At 37.8% G+C, this 15,608-nt stretch overlaps 1 protein-coding gene across 2 annotated transcripts in view; it reads right to left on the bottom strand.

Moving 5' to 3' along the window:
* The window catches only part of GALNT1 (polypeptide N-acetylgalactosaminyltransferase 1), an 87,018-nt gene that overhangs the window by 26,579 nt on the left and 44,831 nt on the right, over positions 1-15,608 (bottom strand). For both annotated transcript variants that reach the window (XM_084207714.1, XM_084207715.1), the window contains exon 4: positions 10,850-11,024. In XM_084207714.1, the coding sequence (XP_084063840.1) occupies positions 10,850-11,024 (175 nt within the window). The remainder of the gene's footprint in view (positions 1-10,849; positions 11,025-15,608) is intronic.

The following is a 15,608-nucleotide window of genomic DNA, read 5'->3' as shown; positions in this document are numbered from 1 at the left end:
GCCTTCTAAGGAAACCTCATGTTTTATTCTATTAACAAACATTTAAATTAAGAATTCTTTTGTCTTTCATTTGAAAACAAATTACCCCAGAAAGGAGTACTATAGAATTTAAAATAAAGCATTAGCTTCAACCAAGTTATGCAACATTAGAAGCAGAATAAAACCATGAGGGGTATGACACACAGGCTATGAATTAAGGACAATTTGAATTTTAATGAGCTACTAATACATTATGTTCCTTTTGTTGGATCATGCCTCAAACTGTTTTAAAATTGAGTGCATAACATTAGGAAGGCATGCCATCCCCAGTAATTTAATGAAGACTCCAAACAGCAGCTGAGAATGTCTACTCCTCATGGAATGCATCATCCTTCCTTTAATCTACAGCATTCACTGTAGATTATGCAAACTCTCAGCTAATGTGACTCCATATATTATTGAGATTGCGGAAACTCCCCAAAAACATCATATATCTTAAATAAAAACAGAGACAGAAAAAAAAAATAGCCCAGATTGTTATAATACAGAGTAATAACGTTTGTATTTCCAAGTCACTGTTACAGCCCTGCTTTCCTGGAGATGGCTGAGCACCTGCCTGCCCATGGGCAGTGGTGCACGAATTCCTTGCACACGTGTGGTTTTTGCTTTCCTGATTAAACTGAATATCTCAACCCATAAGTTTTTTCACTTCCACCCTTCTAATTGTCTCCCTCAGCACACTGTGGGGGCAGTGAGCAAGTGGCTGCATGAGGCTGAGTTGCCAGCTGGGGTCAAACCACAACGGAAATAAAGGGAAAAATTACATAGGAAATAGAATTTAAATTATCAAAGATTTTTAATGTCCCATCAAAATCAGATATGAGAAAAAAATAATTAAGTTTCGTACCTAGGCTTTTTAAAGCTGTTTTACAAAAGCACCACTAAAAAGACAAGACTCTGACCTTTGTAAGATGCTCACACTTACTCTTCACAGACTTTTATCTTTTTGCAATCTTGCATCATACATTCAGAATATTGGGTACTGCATTCTGGTCTGGGGCCTTCAACATAAGAAGGACATGCACTTGTTGAAGCAAGTGCAGAGGAAAGCCAAAAAGATGTCTGAGAGCACTTCTCTTATGCAGACAGGCAGAGAGAGCTGGGGTTGTTCAGCCTGCAGAAGAGAAGGTTCTGGAGAGACAGACCTTACAGCACACCTTCCAGGACCTAAAGGGGGTATAAATGAACTGGAGAGGGACTTCTTACAAGAGTCTGTAATGACATGACAAGGGAGAACGGCTTTAAACCGAAATAGGGTCAGTTTAGATTAGATAATAGCAATGAATCCTTTACTGTGAGGGTGATGAGACACTGGAACACGTAGCCCAGGTTGTGAATGACCCTGGGAAGTGTTCACAGCCAGGCTGGATGGGACTTTCAGCAACCCAGTCTAGGAGAAAGTGTCCACAGCAGAGGGGTTGGAAGTAGATGATCTTTAATGCTCCTTCCAACCCAAACCATACTGTTCCATGATTCTATGAGAATAGTTTGGCCCAGTTCATTACAACTACACAGCTAGTCCACATCTCCCCAAGAACACAGGGCAGTGTTAGAAGCCAGAATACTTTACAACTTGAAATCAAATTTAATGGACTAAAAGCAAAGAAAGGTGGACAGATCCTAGCATTTATCTATAACACTGCTAAAGAAGATGAATGACAGTAAAATAAAAACATGTTGTTGTCCCTGACAACCTGTAGCTAGAATCCAAAGTTTTAAGTCCATTACAAAAGCTTTTTAAATGAAAGGCTAAAAGCTAGTATGAGTTTTGTTTTGCTTGTCCATTATTGTGACTCTTTGTAAAGGTATAAGTTGAATCTTTTATAGAAGCTTTGCAGGTTTTACATGGGAAGATGTTCAGACAAAAAACCTGAGAGAATTTTATTCAATGGACTAAATATAACCACTTGAAAACTACCTGAAGCTACTTCAAATGCATCTGAAGAGCCAGTGAATAAACTGCTTTCCTACATTCTCTTTCAACCCAGAGTACAAATAGTTCACAGGAGACATTACAAAAATAACCAGAAGAGACAACAAGTACAGCAATTATGTCCAAATGAAATTAAGCCATTAAATCTCAGAGTTTAATTGTTCCTTCAGCACAAACTTGCAGGCAAAGAAGACAACTTTTCATTTTGCACTTTCTACAACATCACAACCATACACACTCAATCCTTCTCCACATCTGACAGAGCTGGAAGCTTCTCTTCTCTCATACCAGTGAGGGAATGAGGGAACAAATGTACTTTGCCACTGCAAGGGCAGAGAAATCTACCAAATGATCCTACAAGATGCTTCAATTGAATTCATCAGAAGGTGAAATTATTCTGATACCTATCTGATCTCCTCAGTGTCCAACCAGAGATAAAAAAGCTACTCACTCTGGCCACAGCCAGGCATGCAGAGACTCCAGAAACTCAGGACAACACCTGTGCTCTCCTCATGCTGCCTCTCTCATTTTATTGTCGGGTCTTTGACAAATATTCCAAATATGACATTAGAAATACTCTGCAACTGTGCAGCCATCTTATTACAGAATAGCACTTGGCATTTTATCAATATTTTAAAATTGCATTCATGGATCAATTTACTTGGAAATTATTCCTGAAACCCAAGATTGAGTGCTACGTGTGTAATGTTGGCAAATCTTGAAAGACATATATTTACAATGTTAGAAGTGATCTCTGCACACCGCTCAAAGGAATACTAAATCATTTCTGAAAGTGAAAACCAAGGATTTACTATTTGAATAGCTCTTAAATACCTTTTCATAGACTAAAAAAAAAAAAAAAATCACATCCCAAACAAAGCTACAAGCAGGGAAGAGGTCTTGTAGGAAATCGGTTATACACTACCATAATGCATATGCAGTGAGACACAATGAGGAAAACCTCAATCACTGAGGCAAATATGAAATAAATTTTAGATAATTTTCTAGGAAGATGAGGACATAATTATAGTCTGCATTATAAATAAATGCTAAATTTCTAAAGTACAACAGGATAGATTTCTACTCCTTCTGATGCTGCCAACATGTTATTCTCCACAGAGGAGAAATAAGAGAACAAGATACACATTGGAACTTTTTTTAATATGGATTGCTCAAAACATGGCCACTGATACTTACCTAATCATGAAAATTAACAGTCAGACACTACCTGAGCTATGATTTGCTCTACTTTTTTCCAGTTTTATTCCCTATTCCAACAGCCTTTCAAAGGAACAAGCCATGAGCAATAATTTACAAGGGCTCAAAAACATTAACAGCAGTAAAACATGTATGCAATCTTTGTTTTCCAGCCCAGTACACAGAGCCCAGAGCACTCTGCTAAAGGACGGAGATGGAACACAAGTAGAAGCGTCTCCTGTGCACTGAGCAGCTCAGTTGGGAAATCCCAGTGGAGCTCAGATTGGTGCTCATATGTGCAGCACGATAACACAGTGCCAATGCATTTCTGAAAGCTGAACCAGCAACAGATTGGGGCAGGAAGGGAAGCACGTTTAGTCATCTTACAAATTTAATACAATCTTTCATCTCGGATACTACAAACAACAAGTTATAAATAAAAACTGCAGTTATAAATAAACTGCATCTCAGGACTTAAATTTGACAATGATACATAGGAATAATCCAAGTCTTGCTGAAAATCAGGTTAGAGCTGAAGTATTGAGGAAATACTACACAGCACAGCCACTGTAATAAATTTGTTTAATATTACTGATGCAGTACAAACAACTCACATTTCAGTATTAAAATACATTGAGAGTCTCTGGAAAGTAAGCATCAGTATCCTTTGACTTGAAAACACACATTTATTTTCCTTTGAGGTTACAAAAGTTAATTCCAGATCGATAGAAAACAAAATCAGAAAGTCTGAACTCCCCTCATGAAACTTCAGGTTTAATTACTGATATCTGATGAATATCACTGCAGTGCTATAAAATGTCAGCATTCCATTGCTTACCTGTTCATATGCTGTAAGTTATAGCCTGCAATAAAGTTAACGTTACAGAGCTCAGGCACAGCTATGCCCAACAAGAACCTCCTCTCTACTTAAATTCAGGTGAAAACAAGTTTTGAAATAAGACTCTGAGAGTCACCCTGAAGCTGCTGAGACTGACCTATATTTCCATCAAGGGAGAACGCCCTGTAGCAGGGTGTCAGAGGAAACGTCAAAACACTACATCAAGAACCACCAGGACTCAAGTCACGTGGTGTTTTTCTGGTAAACACTGATTTAGTCTTTCCTGGACCACAGAATGTGCTGAGTTGGAGGGGACCCATAAAGATCATTGAGTGTAAGCACCAGCCTCATAAAATCATTCAAGAGGGGGTGCTAATAAATGTGCTTTTTCCATAAATTTTAAGAACACTCCAAGCTCCTAAATTGAAGACAATCAACCTGAATAAAGATCTGATGTTCATATAGAAGCAATACAGCTAAAAGGACTAAAACCAATTCTTCTGAGAGATATGGGATCACTAGCTGTTGTAACACACCAAACCACATTTCACTACTCAGATTTTGCATACCACCACGCCTTTAACTTGCAACTGAACAAAGAGAAAGCACTGCAGATAAGGCTGCAATAAAACTTCACACTACCCTGAACCTAGTTCTTCCAATCAAATCAGAACAATTCATTTTAGGAAGAGAATTCTTTTCTGTAACTCAGAATTCTTTTCTGTAGTTCATATCACAACTTTAATTATTCTTTCTGAACAGGTGCCCTGGATGCAGGCAAATCCCTTATCCTTATATAAACATTTTAATACAGCCTGCTTAATATCTGCCTTCAATAATATTACATAATTTACCTGACATCAAGAGTATGAAATTTTCCTTTCTTCTGATCTCAAAGATTTGGATATAAGAAAGGTCGCATTATCTCATGAGTCAAGTAGAAATCTTCTTAAACCCTGAAAACAAAATCCAAAATGGTTCTTAAAACCATTGTGGTTACAGAATTCAAGCAGAACTTCACAAAAATAATACTATTGTCCTTATCCTGAAAGCAATCACAGAAAAGCATCTCTTGATAGAAGCAAAACCAATTCTGTCCTCAGAGACTGAAATTGAACCTAGATCTCTAGACTAATTATTTTCCATACCTGACCTAACAATCTGAATAAATTTCAGGATATGGTAGCTCATCCAAAATGGATGAGCATGAATAAGAAGATTGCAATTAAGAATGAGACTGCCAAGTGTTTGTGCACATATACATCTGGGTATATCTATCTGTCTGTCTATCTATCTATCTCTGTGTGTATAGTGTAACCCCCTCCCACCACCAAAAAACCCCAAAGCAGTTTACAGGAAGTAAGCTGATTTTTTTTTTTTTTAATGCTATTTTTCCCCCTCTAAGCTTTCTCTAGGGAAAAGGTTTATAGGGAATTTCTTTCAGCTAACTCACTAAATCAATGTGAACAAGAACAATTCCAAACATTGATTCTGCAAGGGGCCAGTAACTAGCTATAGGCACCACAAAAGCCAGATGAAAAAACATTCCTGCTTGAAAGAACAGTAGCCTTTAATACCTCACATGCTTTCAGACTTCCATGACATTGCTGAAAGTTACACTGCTGGTGATGAGGTCAGCAGATTTCTTTCCAGATTCCAGGTTAATTAACAGCCTGGATTCCTAGCTTAAGTCAAAAGCTCCTGAGTCTTTCCACCACTTATGTTGACAACTCTGCTCTTTTTTTATTGTCTTTACATTACTATGACCTGAGCTAAATGATTACCCAAAGTTCAGAAAGTATATCACAATTTACAGAGCTTAAATCCCCATGGCCTTATGGGGATTTTGATGCCCAGGTTGTATAAGAAAGCTTTTCTCCCCACCACATTCCACATAATCCAGTGCAACTGTGGGCTGCTGCCAAAAGCAATATATCCACTTTTTGCCATTACACTTTTGTCCCATCCCCTTTCCACCAGATCTGGTAGTCATATGCCTGCTGCGTGCGTTCCTTCAGCCTGCTGAATCAACAAACTATACTTTTTTCCACTTTTTGGTGTCCATCCAGTCAGTGAACATCCAGGCTACACAATCATCAGATTAGTATCAACAGAAGCAATGAGAAAACTTCTTTCATCTGCAGTCCACATTTAAACCAAATTATATGTAGTATAGAACCACCCCTGAGCTATTCTCCTAAATTAAATAACTAAGTAGAGAGGACACTTTCACAAGCCTCATATAGAAGCAAGTACCTTGAGTGCTGTCTTTTAAAAAACCCATGAAATATCACACTTGAGTCCCAAGACTCCACTCTTGCATGTGTGCCTTCATTTGTTTTACCATGAATACTTCTACTCAAGCTATTTTCCTCACATTGAGATTGTGTTAATTTTATGGATGTGTTATATTTTGATTCAACTATAGTATCCTAAAGTGTAGAGCAAATAAATTTGCTTTGAGAAGCTAAAATTCTGAATTTTAGTATATTCTCACATGCATATGTCATACTTAAAATCAACATTACATTTTTAAAGCATAGATATGAAAACCACATTGTGATAACTGGAAAAAATTTTATTGTATCACCTAATTAACAGTGCTGAAATCTAAATTCTGTTCTTTCCAACCAAAGATATGAGAGAATCAGTCAGAATCACTATTTTACTAGATTTACTCAGAGAGAAGACCAGCATAATTGTCATAAACTCCACAACATACATGTAACATAGAAGAATGGCTTTTAGCTGGGAAAATTGTCTTCTTCCTCCCAACTGTGGAAGCAAACTTGGTAGCAGAAACTGAGAAGGGTAGTTTGATCCAGAAAAAAACCCTTCAATAATAACAATCTGACAACATTAATGTACCAATCAAACATGAAGATCTCAGAGATATGCACCTTTCTTTTTTTCCATGAAGTGGCTGAAGTCGTAATTTGTATGCATTTAAATACAGTTGACTCAAAATGTGTAGGGTCATCTGGCTAAAAACTCTGATTACACTTTAACTTGACTTATAGCACTCAAAATACCAGCACAGCTACCTTGCTGAGTACAGACAGTTTGAGAAAATGATAGTTAAAAGATCCCAGACTCTATGCAGAACTAACTGAGGTATAATAAGATGCCTGATATCCTTAGTTCTGGCAAAATTATACCAACTGGAAAAAAGGAAAAGAAAGATCTTTTATGACAAATTGTATAGAACTTGTAGCCTTGGAAAAAGGATTGCTGAGGGATCAGCAAGGAGCGTGGATACTCCTGCTTGCTGTGGGTCTGCTTGGGGAAGCCAACCACCAATCCAAAAAATATCAGCCTGCACATATGACACCCTGCTAGCACTGCATCACCAGCTGCAGTGGGGACCAGAGCCTGCATGAACACAAAATCATTCTGCCACAGCCATGCCTTCATTGTTTGAAGACTTGATTGCTTGTGCCTGGAAAAAACAGTGTTTTAAGCAGCTCTTTCCAAGTGAAAAAATTTCAGAATTCGGTTTAAACTCTCACAACAAGGAACAAATGTCTACTTAAAAGTTTTATGTATTCCACAAATTGCTAACTAATGAGTTCAGGCTGGAAAGCTCAGCCTTAGAACACAATACTCATTCTTCATTTTGCAAAGCAGTTTCTGAAGTCACCTCCAACAGCACTGAGAGCCAAACCAAGTCATACAACATGTGCAAATTTCATGCTTTCAACCCCCCCATTTTCCAGCCTGAACACCAATCTAAGGCACACAGGCACAGCTGAACACATACTTTACTCACTGCCACCTATTTTATTCATTGCCTCCCTCATCTACAGCAAAATCAAGGCAAGACACCAGTGCTCCTGATCATCCATCTTTTACTCTTTGCTGTCATGTCAAACCCACAGCTGCATATTTTCCTGGCAACTGTGAATCAACTCCCACTTTGATGATTGATTCACAGGCTAGAATAAGACATGGTTGCAAGAATAATTCTATTAACAACTTAAAACCAATCTGGTATGCACAGCTGCTTCTTTCCCTGCAAAAGCTTTCCTCCAGAGGTTGCAGCCTTGTCCATCATATTAGTTTTTTATACTAACATGTCCCAGTCCAGATTCAGGGAAGTATCCAGGCTAAAAAAATTTCTTCTGGTTTAGCTTTTTCTGTTGAGCAAATGACAGTCAGCTGGGATAAAGAGAAGTAGAGCAACGTTCCTGGTTACAGACACAAAGTGACCAGCAATTCAGGCACGTGTCAATGACTTTATAGGTGTCTGTGTGCATCAGTAGTTTTGTGCCAAAAAATGAAAATAGATATAAACCTGTAAAAACAGCTGGGGCACACTTGGCAGAACAGAGATGCCAGCTTCTGTAGATGTCTTGTACTGAGGAGTTCCCTTAGCTGGAGAAGTGCCTAGAAGTTATTATGGAAGCTCAGGTTTTTGTTCTTCTAGTAAGGAATCAAAATTTCTTTGCCAAAACAGAAACAGGGTGCCCAGAGTGGATCATCTGCAGAGATTAACCTATGAGCACTCCAGGACCAACACACTTGTTTTTGCACAGGTGATAGGGGTTTGGCAGAACTAGCAATTAATTGAAGGATGAAGCAGACTATTTCAAAAACTGCTCCCCAGCTGACACGTCATGCCATTCCCACTAAATACATGTGGCAAATTGGTCCTAGCACTCTTAATTCCACCAGCTTTCCAATGATTAACCACTAGGCAAAACCTCTGCAGGCTTCTGTACTTCAGAAAAACTGACATGCTGGAGAATTAGAGGACTTGAAATAATCACTTCTTCCCGCCACACCACATTAAAGGAAGCAACCCACAAAACTTGTGAAGAAAATAATTACATGGTTGAACAGCTAAGCGTGCCTTTGAACATATCCTGCTTTTTCAAAACCTTGATTGAAAGTGCTACTGGCAGCTGTGCTGTAGGCACATAAATGTGGTAAGGAATGATTAAAAATTACCCATTCTCCTTCTCCACAAACTATTTCCATATTACCAGGGACATAGATAGAACAAATTATAACAGAAGTAATTGCACTAATGCAGCACAGAGTGTTTCTGACTTTGGAGCATTTTGACTAATCAGATAAACAGTTTCATCAGACATACACACAACACCAGAGTGCATTTATAGTGTTCACAATTCTGAAAATGGTTGCAGCGTTCTCAAAAAGAGTAATACTGACCCACACATACAGATTAAGACATCCTTGCATTGTAAACACAGTATTGTTTTCAAATTTGACAGAGAAATGTTAACATTCTCCATGACTTCTTAATTACCATGACCTTAAAAAGTACATGTTGAAAAATGACAAATGGAAGAGATTTATGGGAAGCATTTTTCTCTCAAAAACTATTAAAAATGCATACACACATAAATGTTACAATTTTGGCAGGAACTTACAAGAAGAGAAAAAACCAACTCTGTCCTGAGACTATACCTAAAATTTTATACTAAGATTCCACTTTCCCACACCAAGTATAGTGAGAATATTGTACACAGAAAAAAATGGAAAAGAGAAGCAAATGCAATACCACAAAACTTATAGCACATGTTTCACTGTGAAACACAATAACTGCAGAGCATAGCCAAATGTGAAAGACAAAAATTTCTATTTTATTGAACTGGATTTTGAAATAGCAATTTCAATTGCCTGAAAACTTCAGTGATGGCAATAATTTTTAGATAATAGTTTTTAGGGGCTTTTTAGGTAATAATTTTTTAATAGTTTACAACAATTTCTTTTTCCATTTTTGTCTAATTCAAAGTCTAGACCTCACAAAGGTTTAAGTCAACTTTTTAGAGCCTCAAATGTACGTTTTCATATTTGAAAATCGATTAAAAATTAAAATACATTATTTAAATCTTGTGAAACCATATTTAGTAAAATATGCATTCATTATTAGGAACACCAGCAATGCATCAAGAACACCAGCCCTACCAGGAACTCGCAGAATCACTTTCATCACAACAGATGAAGGCACCTACAAACCAGTTCTTTATCACTGATTAAAAATGAAAAGCAGCAAGAGCTTCATCTCACTCTGCTAATATTATCTTCTGACAGAGGAGATGAAAACATTCATCCAGGAGCTAGGCCTTGTATATACAGCGGCAAAGCAGAGCTTCTAAAGAAATTATTCTTGCAAGAAGATAATGTAGATAATTAGGAAAATTTTGTTTCATAAGTTTCATTCAACCTGAATGCCCCTTTCATAAAAAAGCGGGGTTGAGGTGGGGGGAGTCATCATCTATCCTGTCATAGTCCCAGGAGAGTAAAGCAATCTTATTTTCTGTTACAACAAGGCTACAATTTTCTTTTTAATTACTTATTACTCAAATAGCTGTGAAAGGATCAATATTCTAGAGGCAAGATCAAAACCAAACCAGATGGATATTAGAAAACATTGTAATGCAATCTAAATGAGCCTTTGCACATTTCATTAGGTAAGAAAATTTTTGAAGTATTTCTCTCATCACCCAACCTCTTTTATTTTATATAATGTAGGATTTCAGTCTGCTTCATTACAAGCAATGCATGAATTTTTCAAACAAGTGATTCTTTCCTGAAATGCCGATGCTTAAGTTAACTTTCCTTTGGCCAAATTAATTTCTATTCCCTGAACAGGCTTCACACTTGTAATCAGATTCAAAGCTAAATAACACTGAAGAAAACTGGTTTCTGCTGGGTTATCTTATTTTATTAATAAATATCTTATAAACAGGAAATTCTCCAACTGTTTGCTTGAACAGTAATATCTTAGAGACCTGTACTGTTGTTTTGGATTAATCTCCACATATTCTTCATTTAAAGAGAGTATATTTTTAAATAAAACATAAAGTACTTACCCTTCTAACCTGACATCAGGTAAAGATCTGTTGAGTGCAATCATTTCACTTGCCATTAAATTAAATTGATTTATTTTAAACATTTCTTTCATTTTCTCTTGCTCCTCTTTTGGAATGACCACAGGCTTCCCCATCTCTCCAGGTCCTTCATGAGGTTTTTGCATGGGTTCTGGAACTTTGAAAAAATGAAATGTTATTAACTCCTTTTAAGCTTGTTTTTGTTTGTTTATAAAAAAATTACACTGTAGGAGTGCTCACATTTAGAACAGTCCTAAACCAGGTTTTGAAAGCAAAAACAAATCTTCACATTTGGGAGTTTAAAAGAAATAGTTAAGTGCTCTTCTTACACACCACAATTCATGTAAAAAACCAATAAGGATTTATTTCTATCCACCATTACATCATAATTGACTACATAAAATTCCTGTAAAGGAAAATTCAACTTTTCCAGGAAAGCCTGCATGTGCAAAAAAATCTGGGATAAAAATGAGGGGAGACCTCATTGCAGTCTGCAACTTCTTCACAAGGGGAAGAGGAGGGGCAGCCACTGATCTCTTCTCTGTGGTGACAGTGACAGGACCCAAGGGAATGGCCTGAAGCTGTGTCTGGGGAGGTTTAGATTTGATATTAGAAAAGGTTTTCCACCCAGAGGGTATTTGGGCACTGGAACAGGCTCCCCAGGAAAGCGGTCACAGTGCCAGCGCCTCCTCCCCTGGCAGAGTCCAAGAAGCCTTTGAACAAGACTGGCAAGCACACGGAGGGACTCTCAGGGTGCCCCACGCAGGGCCAGGGGGTGGACTCAATTCCCATGATGGGACCCTTCCAACTCAGCTTATTCTGTGACTCTGTGATAAATAATGCTCCAGAACAGTAAAGGTTCCATTAAAGTAAAAGTGCAGCTTTACGTCTATTTCCACCTTTTTATTTTGACAGAATGACATTGGCAGCAACATTTAGAAACAATTTCTCTTGTTTGTACTAATGTTACTTTTATGCAACCAAATTATATTTTGAAGGTTAACATCAGTAACAAAACAGTATCAAAACAGTAACACTACACCTCTTAAAGCCAAAGAAATTTAAATATCAAATATCTAATCAAACTGAAGAGGAAGAATGGAACAAAAAGGAATTAAGACTCTTGAATTATTTAGGGTTTTAAACCAAATCTGTAAAAAAAAACCAGAACAGTTTTTAAAAAGTTACACTTCTCTTTACAAGTACCATTCACTTTTCTCCTGAACAGAAATGCTCAAATTACTGAATTTGAGCTATATTACTGCTTTACAAATTCAGCAAAACTTTTAATTTAAAAACCAGCAATTTAAGATCTAAACAGAGGAACAGGAAGTATTTTAAAATAAAGATACCAAATTCCCAAGAAACAAACCTAGCTTCAAATTATCTTTAATTTGCATCTAGGATAGCACAGTGTAATTAAACCTGGGAAAAGAGTAAACAGCCATGTAAAGAATAAAAAGAAATTTTTTTTTAAAAGGCTTGAGGCTTCCATCCTTGCTGAAACATTAAGACTTAAATATATATTACCAATAAATGAGGCTTTTTGCTGGTCAGCATTTAGTGCTAACAGGTAACAAGCACAATGTGTTCCTTGATTAGCTTTCATTTTCAATACCTGAAGCGATTGCACCAGCTGCAGTCACACAGGAGCATTTAGCAGAGAAAATCCTCCCACCCTCCTCCCATCACAGGGGTGCTCTCTTTTAACCAAACTCTCCTTGATGGCCAGTTGAGCTATTAAACCCTAGAAGTTGCCAGCCAGCCACTCATCCACTGAAAATTGATGGAGTGAGTGTGTTCCAGCAAATCCTGAACAGATGGGCTGAGGTGCTGGTTCCAGCCACGGGCTGAGCTGAGCAAGCAGGCTGCTTTGCATCTTTGCCTCTTCAGAAGGTACTGTTGGAACCTGCACCAAAACCTGCTGACTTGCAATTGCATAACCTTTCAAACTAGAATTTGTGCCTTCTGGGGGGGTAATTAACTTAAAATTATGGTACACAATAAAGTAATTATTTGGGCTTAATTTTATCCATTCAGCGCGGTATTATTATCTGGGCTATCACAGCAATTTTCCTTAAGCGTGTGGCAATGAGCACCAAGGCTCACTTAGACAGAAAGTGATTTAACAATGGGTGTTCCACATAACTAAAACAATTTCAAAAGCCCTATCAGAATATAGTTGTATGCAGCATGTTTTTCTGAGTTCTGAAGAGCAAGTGTCTTATCCTACAAATAAACTGTTTAGAAGAAAAAAAAAATATTTCCTGTTCCATTTATACTTCCAGTTCTTTCTCAACTTTCACTAAACCAGTTAAACTGAATAGCTAAATCAGCCAAAAGCTTATCTCTCACATTTGCAGATCTTCCTGTTGAGATGAGAGTTTAGCACATCAGTGACTTGGATACTGGTGTACAAATTCTGCAAATTCATCAGTTGAATTTTTCAATTTCATTAGTAAATACATACTGCTCGATTACACATTTTACCTCAGTACCCCATTCTCCTTGCAGAAAAATCCAGCAACAACTAACTAGATCCAGATATTTTGTGCAACTCACTCAATGCAGGCAGGGCAATGACTTTCTAAGAAAAGTTAACCATCAGAAGATGTTCTCTCAAGTTTCTGAGAACCCTCTTCTCATGGGTTTTCTTATGCTTATCTGTTTTCCCACAGAAGCACAGAGGTTTCACAAACACCAACCAACAACGTTCTCCCAAAATTACTAATAAATGCGTGTTAAGCATTGAAACCACAGTGCTTTTTTGTCAATTAAATACAGAAAAAAAAATCCTTTGAAGGACTCTATGTACTGATGACATTCTTCTAACAAACAGAAATGAAATTTATAGCTACAGGTTTCAGAACTAAATGAATGACTGAATCACCACCTGATTAAATAAGAAATCTAGTAATGTATTTCCAGATATTTCTTATTTGTATCAGTAAATGATTAGTTTCAAAGAAGCCTTGATCTCTTCCAGATGTTCATTAAAAAATCAGGAACTTTTTATTTCTGTGGACTACAAATTTCTTTTTACCAGGCAATATGCCTGATGAAAAACAGATAATTAAAAATCTAAGACCATCTAAAACCAGGAAAAAGGGGTGAATTTTTCTGGTGAGATGTCTTTAGAGCCCATGTAAACTGACCAATGCAAAGTCCAGTCACCTTTGGAAGCATGACCATAATTACAAGAAGCTGTATGGACATGTAAAAGTTCAGAGCAGTTCTGCCTCTTACACACACTTCAACCTTAACAGAACAAGGCTGATTTATGACAAATAGTTCACATTTTCAACAATTAAATCTTGAAATTGCTCACTTTTCTTCTTAGGATTTTTCCATGCAGATGAAATTATTCTGAACCAAGACACTATTTAGAGATTCCATCTTTACTGCAGCTCCAAATTCAGAATGCAAGGTCTTGATCAGCAATTGACAAAAATGGCTGGTCCTAGTTTAACTTTGTCATTGCTCCAGGAAAAGAGTGTAAATAGCAAGGAGCTGAGAGCACATGACTCTTGCAATTCACCAGTCCTAATTTTGAAAGATTCCCCAGCGCCCAGGGCTTCTAATCATTACACAAGGGGAATGCACCTTGAGGTCGGAAAAAAAAGGTAAAGAGGATGAATCTGAAAGTTTATTTAGAAACCACATCAAGTGCCAAAGCTGGAAGGTTTTTTTGCAATCAGACCTTTAGGAAGCCTATAACTGGGGGTAAAGAATGACTCATTTCATCCTCATTTAAGTCAAGACCTGAGGGATGACATAAAGGGTTTTTACAGAAATAAGACAGAGCTACACAAAAAAAGTCTTTATTACTTTACTAGTAAAATCATGCTACCACCTAGGTATATTTTGTTTACAAGAATGGTCCCTAATTGTACTGTTAGGGAACAGCTTGAGCCCTCTCTTTAAGTCTGGAACTTCTTTACATTTATCAAGTAAGCTCTGTTCCAGGCTGTGAAATCTAAATTGCAATGCCAATCCCCATATGAAAACAATAATGCTCAAGTAACTCTCCTATGAATATTAGATTTGGAAAAGAATACTACATAACATGGATGATGCTTAAATTATTTTCTTTCCAGTTCACAGCAACATTTAAACTTACATCAGCCACCTTCCATAGACAGCAATTAATTACTCTTTGTGGGTTTTACTGAGTAATCATCAGGAATTACAAAAAGGGAGCCACCACCAGAAGATGTGGCAATAGGAAGAACACGTGTGATGTTTTGGATCAGGTACATCATCCCCCTGGGAGAGGGCTTCCCCCAGTTTTCTCCCAAGCCCTCTGGGGTGGTCATGGCAGGGAGAAGAAAGAGCAGCAATACCAGGCAGCACAAGCACAGGCTCAGGGATTGTGGCTGGAAACAACACTGCTGGGTGTTCTGATCCCAGCTCCCCAGGTTACCTGGTGAGGCCACTGCAGATGTCTTCTGCCATGGTGGAGGGAGTGGGCAAAAGCTTAAGTTCACAGACAAATCATCCCATACAACTACAGTCACTGGATTCCAACTATCCCTCCCTCTGGTATAATCTTGGTTACTCAGTCTTGTACTCTCCAGAGCTCATGCCAGGCCCCCTTTTCCCAAGGCACCTCCACCTCAGCTGTCCTCCTACCGGGCTAGTGGCCTGTCCCTTTTCTACCTCACCTTTTGTGCCCTTAACTCCACACTTGTGTCATTTCCACTCCCAGCCTTTAATCTCTGTCAGAGCAGACACCAAGGCT

The sequence above is a fragment of the Fringilla coelebs genome (assembly GCF_963513975.1).
Source record: "Fringilla coelebs genome assembly, chromosome: 1".
NCBI lineage: Eukaryota > Metazoa > Chordata > Aves > Passeriformes > Fringillidae > Fringilla > Fringilla coelebs.
Note: the sequence above shows the minus strand (reverse complement) of the source record. Positions and strands in the feature narration are given on the sequence as shown.